Source organism: Phymastichus coffea, unplaced genomic scaffold (assembly GCF_024137745.1).
Source record: "Phymastichus coffea isolate CEN01 unplaced genomic scaffold, Cenicafe_Pcof_1.1 PCOF00004, whole genome shotgun sequence".
Taxonomy (NCBI): domain Eukaryota; kingdom Metazoa; phylum Arthropoda; class Insecta; order Hymenoptera; family Eulophidae; genus Phymastichus; species Phymastichus coffea.
This window is the reverse complement of record NW_026706815.1, coordinates 1,259,560-1,272,680: the sequence shown is the minus strand read 5'-3', so window position 1 is coordinate 1,272,680 and position 13,121 is coordinate 1,259,560. Positions and strand designations below refer to the sequence as shown.

Genomic DNA, 13,121 nt, shown 5'->3' with positions numbered 1-13,121 from the left:
TGGGAGTAATTCACAGTATCTCTCTAACAACTTTTAGTATACAGCAACCCTCTATGCCATATCATATTTTATCAAATGCCTGTATGTTGGAATATGTTGGTACAATATTGCTGTTTTCCGATAGATTTTCTTGCAGCAGATACTATTTTACTAACTTGTTCTATCGTAAAGTGGTTGTACATGAAATCAAATGGATGATGTGGAATAAGTTTTCAAATTATTATTATTGGGTTGAACTTGGCTAGAATTATTTTTTCATAAATAAAAGTATTAATAAATTTCATAAATAAAAGTACCGGTAGATAACTAATCGGTCTGTATGACGTCACCGGTTTAGTTTCAGTACTGGGTTTAGGGATTAATCTAATCTCTGCCACTTTCCATTGAAAATCCAAATTAAATAGATAAAAGCAAACTTTTATATGTCAATTTTTTCCTCATCTGATATAGCCTTTTATTACAGATTTCTGATGGATAGAAAAATGTCGTTGGTATTTTTATTTTCTTGATAACTTTCCCCAGTGAGTCATTCATTACTTCTATTGGACTCAGTTTTCTAAGTTTTTTTTCGTTTATGAGTTCGTTGCGTAATACAGTATTTCTTTAAATCTTTAGTTGCTTGGTTTATTTGATTTTATCTTGATTGGATTTGGTTTAATGATATTTTTTCTTAGTAATCTTTTTTCTTTAATTAATTCTAAAAAATGTTCCATTGTTAGGTCCAAGCATGATAATACTTTAAAGAATTTTTTGTTTATACTTTGTGACGGGGGATTTGGAGGGCCTGGGGATGGGACTGCCAGCTGAAATCTCGTCATCCAATAGCCGTTGGTGACTCATCTTCCTAACTTATTTATCGGGCATCTGACTACTCTCATTGGGTGTAACAGTCATCGGGAATCTAAGTCGGAAAAACGCCAAATCTTTCCTTACACAACACCTATCGACTGCGACAGGTGTTGGAGGTCCTGGTGTTTAACGGCCTTCACAAAATCGTTCACTTTTCTCCTCCAACAACTCGTTCGTACCTCAGGCCTCAGGAAGATGGTTAAGGTTGACCAGACCAGCTCTCAAGGGTAATTCTATGAGTCCAGGGCAGGGTACAAGTGGAATTTATCGCAAAACGGATAAATAATTCCGTTACCTTTTCTGAATTTTTTCTGCAGCGAGTCAATTTCGTCAAAAATCTCGGATCCACCTAAAAAATTGTGAAGATCGTTGACTTGCACGAACGCTCAAATCACTAACTCAGTCTAATTTTTCCGATCGTGGCTGAAAATTAAAAGTCAGCATGCACAGGAAAGAGTCCACGACTTAAGTCAGAGAAAAGAGTTCACTAAATTTTATTTACTTTATTATTACCTAATTACACACTGTTCCCTTTTTTCAGCGTACAAAAATTTTGTCATTGGTCTAAATTCTAATTCGAATGTCGGAATGCGCCCTCTTATCCTCGCAGATTTCGTAAACGATTGATCTTAATTTATTCCTTCATTTGGTCTATAAATATACGTATCTCGCCGTAAGTATAGTTTTTACTCTCTTTTTTAAACGCATCGATGATGAGGACGGAAATCAATTCTGAGAAGCCACCCTTTTATTGGCTTAGCTAATGCGTGACATTAGTGGCACTCTTCTAATTCTTTCGAATTTTACTAAATTAATATCGGTATGGGCAGTTTCATTATACTAGGTCTAATTATTCGCGTTTTAGTATTCTGCATCGTTACCAATTTTCGGGTGGGCAAGTGAAGCGCAGTCACTCATAGCAATCGTGGAGGAAAAAGGAAGGGTCAAGAAATGAGATATAGTCACGTTTATGAAACCAAATTAAATACTTTAATTAAAACTACGTGCACACAAAACCTTAATACTAACAAACGTACGCAAATCCGCGTTTACAATAATCAACGCTTACATTAAACGACACGTGGTCAATTCGCGCTCTAACCATAAAAAGTGATAATAGAAACGGTATCGCCCGGCGGGTGACCGCCTTGGCAATATACCGACTTAACTAATTCGCGCTAAATGTAATCGCCCGTAGAGTGATCGCCTTGACGATTCGCAAGCTTAAACTAATGCGCAGGCCGTGCGACTAAAAGTGACCGGCGCGCGAACACTTTGTCACTTTCCTCAATTTCGCATCTGTACCATACCGCCTAAGAGAGAGAAAAAATACTAAAAGGGGTCCTTAACTTTGATTACGGTAGGCCAAACGCCGATGAAACCTGGCTGCCGTGTGGGTGGTTGTCCCTCGGATGGGTAGCCAACAGCTTCCTCCTGGCCGAGGTGATGGCGAAAAACTCTCTTAATTGCTCACTCTCTCTTTGTCTTTCCTCATGTCTATCTTCTATTGCACTCGTAGGCTGTTGCTCTGCTCTCTTAGCTGTCGAACTCCTACTGTGCGGTTGACCGCAATCCGCAGCGATCTTACATTTTCTCTTTTTTCTTCCTCGTTTGGCCTACTCATTAGGCGGCGCGCGACTCAAGCGCTGATTGGTTACGCGTCGCGCGCCTGCCTAAACCTGCATGGGGCACGCGCGCTCCTCTCTCTCTCTCTCTCTCTCTCTCTCTTTTTAACACCTTCTATAGTCCTCCTCTTACGGTGTCGGGCCGGTTCGGTCTTGCTCAGCGATCTCCGTCGGCTGCAAGCAAAGACCATGCATTAGGTGTATTCTAAATGCGCCTAACACTGGCTACCATGCCTTAACGAGAGAGGGGGGAATGGGAAACAATACTGATGAGAACAAGCACAACGCCCGCTCTCGTCACAGTACAATTCATCATAATTTCTTGGGTACATGATCCTTTACTTACCCATTTTTATTCGCTATTATTTTATTATTTATTACAATTAATAAATAATAATATAACAGTACCATTACAATTAATTTTTTTATCAATTTTTGTCTATTTCTGTTTCTCTGTTTCGATCTATTTCAATTTTAAATCTACCTCCCGCATATTTGTTAGCCTCGGTCCAATGTGTGAGTCATATATGTCGTTAAGGTACAATATACTGTGCATAGTCAGTTTACAGCACCATTTTCAATTCTCCTCGATTTTAGAATTCCATCATATCTTACTAATAATCGGTCTTACTCACTCTTGTTTAGTCTGTCTCACTCTCTTTCGTTTAGTTTGTCTCGCTCGCTTTTGTTTATTCCGTCTCGCTTATTTTCGCTCAGTCCGTCTCGGCAACTCAAAATTGCCACTGCCGCTTTCGTGTGTACATCTCGTGTTTTGCTACCAGTCTCTGGAGCATCTCCTAGAGCGCTTCCTATCAGTTGTATGTGTGTGTGAGTGTTTTCCGGGTGTAGCTATTAGTGAGCAGCAGTATCCGTGGCATTCAACAGCAGGATACCGTTGATTCTTGGTACATGTGATTGCCGGCTACCGATTGGATTTTGTGATCGTCCCAAGTGTATTAGCTTCCTCGGAGTGTTTTCGGTGATATCCAAGTGTGTAACACGCCCATGGTTTCATTTACATGCATCTTCGTTGCGTTTTTCTCCTTGTTTTTCTACGTTTTTCTTTCTATCGGCAACACGTGGTCGGGCGTGTATGTGTGCATGCTCTCCAATTTCTTCATTGTGCGCTTCTTTTTTCCGTCTTTTGTGTCGGCTGCTTTCTTCATGATGCGCCTTCCTTCGGATAGCGCTCACTAACTTGTTGGGTCGTTTTCTCGGGCGCGGGTGGGTAAATTTGAAAACAAAAGAGTGTTTTCGTTGGGGCGATGGTAATTATTCGGCTGGTTACGGGGCGGCAATGGACGGGAATGTCTCTCCCGAGATGCTACAAGTAGTGCAATACTCTTCAGCAAAACCTTGTAATACATAGCATTACAACCCTTAACGACTGCGAAGTATATCAAATCTAGCAATTTATTTATATATCTCCTCGTCGGTATGTTGGTTCTCCAGCAAATATTGATATTCAGTTATTTATATATATTATTTGATAAAGTCTGATCTCTAAGAGCTGCAGTGGGCTATCTTAATCCTCATTACGGATGATTCGCATTATAATCGCCTTCTATTATGAAACGATTTCCTAGAGAGTGGAAATTGTCTATCCACTTTTTTTTTATTATTGTTTTGTTTGGAAAACTGTAAACAGCTGACACTGTTATATGCCTTCGTTTTAGTTTATAATTACACTGATAACTCATTAATAAATTTCAATGGTTATGCAGGGTGTCCCATTTTAACTTTCACAGGTGAATATCTCGGAAACAAGCCCGGAAAGCTAAAAAATGATTCATATGAAAGTTATTCAGGATCGAGAGTGCCATTTGTTGATGAACTTGGATTTGAGGTTGAACGCGACCCGTCAAGGTCATTTTAAGGTCCATGTTGTTTTTGAATAGGGACCCCCATTTTTGACGTCGGATTCGGATTCCTCGTGAAATTGTACGTTTAGATCATATAATATGTGTGGAGTTCTGAGGCCACCCAACCCCCTATTGCCCCCCCCCCCCAAAGGTTATCTCCAGGTCAATGTTGTTTTTTCAATGTAAACCTCTATTTTTTATCATGAATTTGGGTTCTTTGTCAAAATCTATGTTTAGTTAAAACTACATGTGTGGGGTACGGATCGATATCCCCGATACCCCTGCTCCTAGGTCATTTGAAGGTCAGTGTAGCGTTTTTAATTGGAACTTGTATCTTGGACTGGAGATTCAAATTTTGCATAAAATTCTACATTCAGATGATCATTTGTAAATGTATGATAAATCTCTGGTATCCTTATTTTTACATTTTCTATCATATTTTAGGCTGTTTCTTGATTTCTACTGAACTAGGCTACCATGAGGATTTGCTTTTAGGAAAATTTCTTCTAACTATCTAACTGCAACTGTTGTTTAAATAATAGGAAATTTTTTTTTTTTTGAAATTCAAACTGAGCATTTTTTAAATAAGCTAAGGTATACAAGGGAATTTTTTCAATGCAATTTTTTGATTTTGCATAAATTGTGTAAAAACATAAAACAAAAACAGTATCAAACATTGACAGAAGATCCAAAAATAATCCACTGCATCGCCAAAGACAAAGGAATAGACTCCAAATTCTTAGATTACTTACAATTTTGGCTTTGTTTCACTGGAACCCTCACGTTAATTTGCGTCAAATTGAACTAGAAACTGGAATTCCGCGAGCTAAAGCTCAAAGATTATTGCGATCTGTAAGATACCATTCTTATCACATTACTCTGGTACAGGAATTAAGTCCAGAAGATCATATACTTGGGATTCCATTTTATAGATGGGCTCTTGACACAATAACCATTATTGGTCACCAGAAAATCCACATTAGTATCACCTGGTGCTCAATCCACATTTTTAGGCCCTTACATGTATAGGTTGGCATATGTAATGGTCAAGTAATTATGTCAGATTTCTTTGAACGGACTATTAACAGTGCAATGTATTTAAAATTTCTTCAGAAAAATTTGCCGGAATACCCAGAAGACATTCCGTTTGTAGTTAGACAGAATTTATTGTTTCAACAAGATGACGCTCCTGCTCAATATGCTCGTATTGTACGAACGTTGTTAAATCAGCTATTTCCTAATCGATGGATAGGGCGAGGTGGATCAATGGTGTGGCCTTCTAGGTCGCCAGATTTGAGCCCACTTGATTTTTTTTGTGAAGATACGTAAAAGATGCCGTTTTTAGACAACCTCCAACAGCACCAGAGAACATAAAAGATAGGATTACAACAGCGTGCCAAGCAATAACTCCTCGAATACTTAGGAACGTGCAGAATAATTTTCTCCGCTGATTGCAATTGTGTTTAGAAAATAATAGTGGACACTTTGAACATCTGATTCACAATTAATCAATTTCTACAAAAACAAATGAGTTAACTTGCTGAATCTCTACAGGATCTTGCCTCAAGTGGCTGGCTCTTTAACATACGAACCCTTCCCTAGAGACTGTAAGACCTTGCAGAAGGTGAGCAGGCTTAAGCATTGAAATTAATTAGCTGAGGGACAGTTTTAACTATATGAGTTCACAGGTCATCGAGACCCGTAGATGCTCTTAAACTAGTGCAAACCAAGAAACAGCCTAAAATATGGTAGAAAGTATGAAAATAAAGATACAAGAGATTCATCATTCATTTACGAAATATCATCTGAATATAGAATTTTATGCAGAATTTGAATCTCCAGTCAAAGATGTGGATTCCAATTGAAAACGCACTATTGATCTTGAAATGACTTGGGAGGGGGATTATTGGGGAAATCATCCGTATTCCACACTCAAAGTTTACTAAAGTTGCTTTTGTCAATTTTCATCGTTTTAATTTATCTTAGTGTGTCCACGTAAATCTTTTCGTCTATAGGTTTAACGAGAATTGCCTCCCCACATCATTCCTGTGTTTTTTCTGTTATTTGTTGAGGATCTCATGGACTGTGTCATAGTAGTTACTAGTTGGTCGTCTGTCACTTTTGTTGTCAATTTGTTTGTTTCTCTCAATTGTATCGATTTTTTCTGTTAAAATAGGACACACTATATATGCAGTGAACGATAAAATAATCAAATACCTGTTATTATTATGTGCAGTAATATGAGTATGGCTCGTGAGGGTTACTTGAATTTGTTTTCTATTTGTATCGTGCTCGCTACGTTTTCATGGCTTGAAGAATATTCATCAGTTTTTACATGTTCGGCGTGCCAATGTACTTCTATGAGAACAATTAAAAAAGCTTTAGCGTCACTATATGGATTAGAGTCCAGATAGTCCTCGCGTAAACACACAAGTCAAGCTTCGACATTAGTTATATACACATACATTAGTTATATACTCATTCTCTCTACCATACTTGTAATTAATAAAGTGTACATGGTTGATTGCAATCCTAATTTCATGTATTTAACACACACCTAATGCTATCTTTGAGATCAGACAATAACAAGGAAAAATCTATAACCTGTTACAGCAGCTGAGAACTTAATTGGAAAACATTCCCTGTAGAAATTCTGCAATCTACATATATACCAAATTTAATTGAAAAATGTATCGACAGAGTTTACGATTTTATTTTATGATATTCATTGAATACAAAATATAATTGAGTAAACTTACATCTTGTTTCAGATAATTCAGTATTAGTCCCATAAAAATCATCAATACTAGATAAAATACTATTATTTTGTTCTACTGCTTTCTGATTAGTCTGATCTTTATTAGACCAGCTGTTGATACTGGAAATACATTAATAACTTGTAGTAATTATAATTAGTATTATTTGCTAATAAAATACAAAATATATTCACAGACGTTTATATAGCTCTAAAGATTTCATGTGACTTTTTCTATATATTTTAATAAAAACCGCGCTACGCAAAAAATATTATATAGCGTGTCCTATTTTAACATACACACCAAAATATCTCAAAAAAATTGAGAGCTGGCATAAAACGTTTCAAATAAAAGTTACTCGTCTCTGAGGGGTTATAATTATGATGACTTTACATTGACCGTGACAGTTATTTTCAAGGTCATTTAAAGATTAACTTTGTTTTTTTAAATAGGAATCTCCATTTTTGACACCAAATTCAGAAAGAGCGGGAAACTCTACGTTTAGATGATCTATTATACGTAGGATCCGGGAGACCCCCCAAGGCCACCCCCGTGATTACATAAACTTCAATGTTATTTTTTTTAACCTTTCCACCTAAGGGACCTAAGAACGGTAAGGTTTTGATAAAATTGTTATAGATAAAAGTCATTATTATAAGGGGAATCTTGCGGTGACCTTAACTTTGAGTTTGAGGGTCATTTTCAAGGTCATTTGAAGGTCAACCTTGTTCTTCTCGAGTAGCCTATTTTTTTATTATGGATTCAGAAACAACAAAGAATTCCACGTTCAGGAAACATATCAAATGTAGTGATCCCTCAAAGTCACGTGAAAAGTTTAATTTTGTTTCCATAGGAACCGCTATTCTTGAACTCGGATTCGGAAAGTAAGGAAAGTTGTCAAGCTTTTATGTAAAAGATTAATTAAACTTTCAAAGGCCATTTAAAATATCAAAATAATGACAAATTACTTCACTCAAAACAGTTTCTCGTTTTGGTAAGAGAAATGAAAGTAAGCGGAAATATTAGAACACGTTAAATTTAATCAACTTTTCATTGTATACGCAGTTTAACAAAAAATTATCAGTAAATACTAATAATAATTAGAAGTAATAGTTAATCTTATGACAAGTAACTTAATAATTACAATATGAATGTTCTGGCAATGTGTTAATGATGGATAGTTCGCACAATTACATGAGATGTTCAATAGGTCTTCCATTGTTCGCTAAGCGTGTTTTCAAAAGACGACGATAATTATTTAGAAATTCTGTAAGTATTTTTGGTGTGACTGCTGTACAAGCTTTTCTAATTCTGTCCATCATTATACTACCCCCATAAATAGCTATCCAATAGATTGAGATCAGAAGACCTAGGTGGTCACGGAATTGGACCACTACGACCTATCAAATAGTCAAGAAATTGAGCATTCAAAACTACTCTATTTATAGCAAAATGAGCTGGAGTAGTATCTTATTGTAGCCACATATACTCTCGAACATTCATGAACTGTCCTCTTAGTTTCCGGGTAGATTACTTTCTAGCAAATCAAGATAGGCTTGGCCGTTGAAATTGCCATTAAAAAAATGGGAACCAATAATATGCCTATTAAATATCAAGACTCTAAAGACGTTGACTTATCACTCAGCAATGCCAGCAACTTCTTCAAGAATCATTGAAAAAATGCTTATTATTGATTATTATTCATCTTAACATTAAATTTGTCACTACGTTATAATGTGAAGCGAAAATTGACGGTTTTATTGAAAAATTTTTTTTGACCTTTAAATGAGCATGAAGAATAGAATGCACATTACACCTTAACGTTAACAGAACGTACAACTTTGCCTACTTTCCGAATCCGAGCTCAAGAATAGCGGTTCCTATAAAAAAAAAGGTAAAACTACATATGACCTTGAGAGGTTACTACACAATACATGGGATATGTTTTGTAAACGTACAATTCTTTGTTATTTCCGAATCCTTGATAAAAAAAAATAGGCTACTCCAAGAAACACGAGGTTGACCTACAAATGACCATGAAAATGACCCTTAAAGTCAAGATGCCTCCTTTAAGTGCAATAACTTTTATTTGTAACATTTTTTAGAAAACTTTACCGTTCTTAGGTTAGTTAGGTGGAATGATGAAAAAAAATTGCATTGAAGTTTATGTGATCATGGGGGGGGGCTTCGGAGGGTCTTCCATATCCTAGGATTCTATGTAACTCAACGTAAAATTACCCGATCTTTGTAAATCCGGTATTAAAAATGGAGATTCCTATTTAGAAAAACAAAGTTGACCTTCAAATGACCTTAAAAAAGACCCTCAATGTCAAAATCATAATTATGACTACCTCAAAAGCGAGTAACTTATATTTGAAACATTTTTCGCTAGCTCTCACAATTTTTCAGATATCTTTCTTTGTAAGTGAAAATGAGACACTCGTTATAAATAAAATTAGTGTTGTTAGTATGATTAGATAAATAATTGTAAAACTTGAATATTACATGAATAATAATTTTATCTAATTCTAGACTGAGGTCTTTTTTATTCTTAGAAAAAGGATTTTATGTTCTCAAATTTAGTCGTTCTATTGAGCTCGTGCTAACAGGTATTTGAAGAACTTTTTTTGAAAATCCACATTTTTCTAACAAGGGAACATTTCCAACCGTCCGCCTTTAATTTTGTTGCAATTGAAATATGTTATACTTTATAAAAAATAAGAGACACATATTTTTGTTATCGGCGTAAAAAGCTGTCTAGAGGTTGAAAACAACCCTCAAATGTCACCCCTAAAAACAGTTAAACAGCAGTAACTTTGGTTATAATGAATCTTTTTTGATGAAACAAAATTAATAACATTTTTTATTTAAAAAACAACAAAATCGCATAGTTTTAGACTTGGAGGGTTCCAACCCCTACGATGTACACGAGAAAAACTACATTTTGAGTGGATTTTTCGTGTACAGAATCACAAAATTATCACAAAAAAATTGAAAAATAAATTTTCATCTAGAAAATAATGAAATAAAATTGACGTGTTTCAGCGTTTTTTTATTTTTATCTATATCGAGGGTGAACTACCCCTAAACCCTATTAATACTATATAAATAGTTGCCGATCACCAATTTCGCTGATTTTTCATTTGCTATGACGGTTAAAAATTTATGAGAGAATGATAATGTTGTTGTGCTAGAAAAAGAATTTAGGGTCTGGAAACCACTCTCAAAGGTCACCCCCAAAACCATATTACAGCATATCTTCAGTATTTATGACTATTTTTCGAAAAAAAAATATTGAAAAAATCTATATAAAAGAGAAACGTAACCATACAAGTTTTCTCACTGGAGGTTGTCAGCCCTACGTTGTACGGAGGTGAAACTATATTTAGAGTATAAATTTTTACGGTCCAAATTCATAAACAAATTATAAAAAAATTAAAAAAACGATCTATCGTGTGAAAAATAATACGAATAAACCTAGAGCGTTTCGGTATAACTCCTAAACACCCAGTGATTCACTCTATATGCATATCCCCTAATCAACTTCCTGATTTAACCCTTGATTAGCCCCACTCGCATACTACATGATCAACTTCAGTTCCTGATCAATCCCACTCACATTCCCCGTGATCAACCTCACCCTCTGATCAATCTCACTCGCATACCCTCTGATCAACCTCATCCCCCGATTAACCCCACTCGTATACCCCTAAACACTCCCTCATTTTCACTCATTTACCCCTGAATACCCCTGATCAACTTCACTCGCGTAGCCACTGATTAACCTCACGGGGAATCTCCGGTCGTCTCGATGACGAAAAATATATTCCTAATCTGTAAACTGGATTTTGAAGGGTAGGAGTACTATTTTATGGTGTATGATCCGTTTGTGGAAATAAAATTCATTCATGATGTTACATAACTGAATATAGGTAAAAATCTAGCCTATAGGCTTTAGCACGTTTACGTTACGATATCTCGAAAGCGTGATGTGATGACTAAATTCTGAGGATTGATTCTAATTTTTCGCATAAAATTGCTTCAGAAATTACTTCTAGTTTTACTAGAATATCCACAATCACGTCTTTTGTTCATGTAGTTCTAACTGTAAAACTTATTTTGTTCACTTAAGGATGTTCACTCAATACTTGTAAGTCAACAGAAGTAAATTTTTTTTTATTTTATCATATTAAATTACTATTAGAATTCCTATTTTAAATTATCCTAACTATTTTCGTGATTATGAACATTTATTTAATTAAAATAATTATAAAAAAGTATCAACTTGATTCACTTTTTTTGGTAATTTTTATGGACTACAAAAGACGTGGCAATGCCGCAATGTTTAAACATTTAATGTATATATGTAGTGAGCACAACACACAAAGTGTATAACTGTAGATAAAAGCGAGCATGCAACGTAACTTTTTATTTTATATTATTAATTGATCAAGATTATAACGAGTCGAGTCTCGTTATGTCTCTCTCTTCCCTTAAGCCAATTATAACTTATTGATAACTTATGTATTTTTCTTATGCCTTTTTCTTGTAGCCGCAACTGCTGATGCTGCACGAGGTAAGTGAGAGAGCGCCGAGCAGAGAAAGAGAACCGCGTGTATGCGTGAGTGCGTCCACGCACGAATGTCGCACGCGTTTGCCTAATTGGCTGAGACGCGCCGCAGCCGAATAGCCAACGAGAGAGAGGGGGACCTCTTCCGCGTGCGAGATACAATTAGCTGCCCGCCTTCGCGAAGAACGCAAGCCTGGCCGTCATCGCGCGACCGGTAGGTGCCCTGTGCTGCGTAGCCAGTGTTTTTCGTCGATAAGGACTGAGAGTGCAAAGTGTGCGCAATTGAGTGAAAGACCGAGGCACCAAGTGCATTCTGCGGACTGTGTGTGCGTGCGTGTGTGCTGACAACCGTTCATCAGGCCGAGGGAGCTGCCTGAGGTGGCTGAATACCCGCGTGCATCAGAAGCAAGTCCGAGGCTACTGCGAAGCCGACGTGTAAGTGCCTGCTCGATCATAAGTCTCTCTCTCGCTCGCTTCCTGCTTGTCTCTCTCACGGCGCATGTCACTCGTATGCTTTTGTTATTGCCTTCGTTTTAGTAAACGCTATTTCTGCTAACCACTGTGTCTTTCCTTTCGGCATTCTCCTCTCCCGCACTATACACGCGCTGACTCGCACTGTCTGCTACTACCTGACCTGCGACGCTCTCCGCGGGCCGAAGGCAAGGATGCCTTCAGGTGGCATAGCTGAGCCACTGGGCTGAGTCCCGCATGACCCCATAGCGAGCTACCAACAAGCTGAGTAGCTACCTAGCAACACCCTCCTCGGGGAAGTCAGAACCCCCCTTACAAGATGAATCCCAATCAAAGTCGTTTCAAAGGAAGATTTTTTAAAAAAAATATCGTCAAATGGAGAGAGAATGTTATTAAAGGCAACAAAACGAGACATGATGTTTCAAATCGTTTACTGTCTATTGGTAATTATGAAAATCACTTGCACATAACCTAAATTAATCTACAAAATTTTTTAGTTTCGTAATACTACATTATGATACAAGTGCGGCAAAGTAGATTCTAGTCTCGTGTAGTGTTTACGCCCGAGCAAAGCGAGGATGAAATGGTACACGAGACGAGAAACTCTTTCCCGAACATGTGCCGTACCGTATTTTTTGATACGACGTGTGGAAAGTGCGATTTTCAACGTACGTTTGTTGCCGAGCGTGCGGGAAAAACGCACTTTCCGCACGGAATGTCGAAATACTAATTTAAAATGATTCAGATCTATAAGTATATAAAAAAAACAATTATTTAAAATATTTCATATTGAATAAATTAATTTTTTCGTTTCTGTGCGGTTTCAGGGCGACGTTTCTTGATACGAAACTACTCCAAAAAGAATTATGGTGCTATACGTGCAAAACAGCATTAACGCTTGGCAATGTTTACAAAAAAGTATGACATGGTTTAGCAAGTGTTTTTACAGTAACATGTGTTACATGCAATAAATTATATGAAGTAAACA

General features: G+C 36.8%; 1 protein-coding gene across 1 annotated transcript in view; it reads right to left on the bottom strand.

The window, feature by feature from the left end:
* LOC131666951 (putative uncharacterized protein DDB_G0282133) overlaps positions 1 to 13,121 on the bottom strand; it is a 1,302,717-nt gene that overhangs the window by 737,823 nt on the left and 551,773 nt on the right. Inside the window, exon 9 of the mRNA XM_058940077.1 lies at positions 7,096 to 7,214. Coding sequence (XP_058796060.1) covers positions 7,096 to 7,214 — 119 coding nt within the window. The remainder of the gene's footprint in view (positions 1 to 7,095; positions 7,215 to 13,121) is intronic.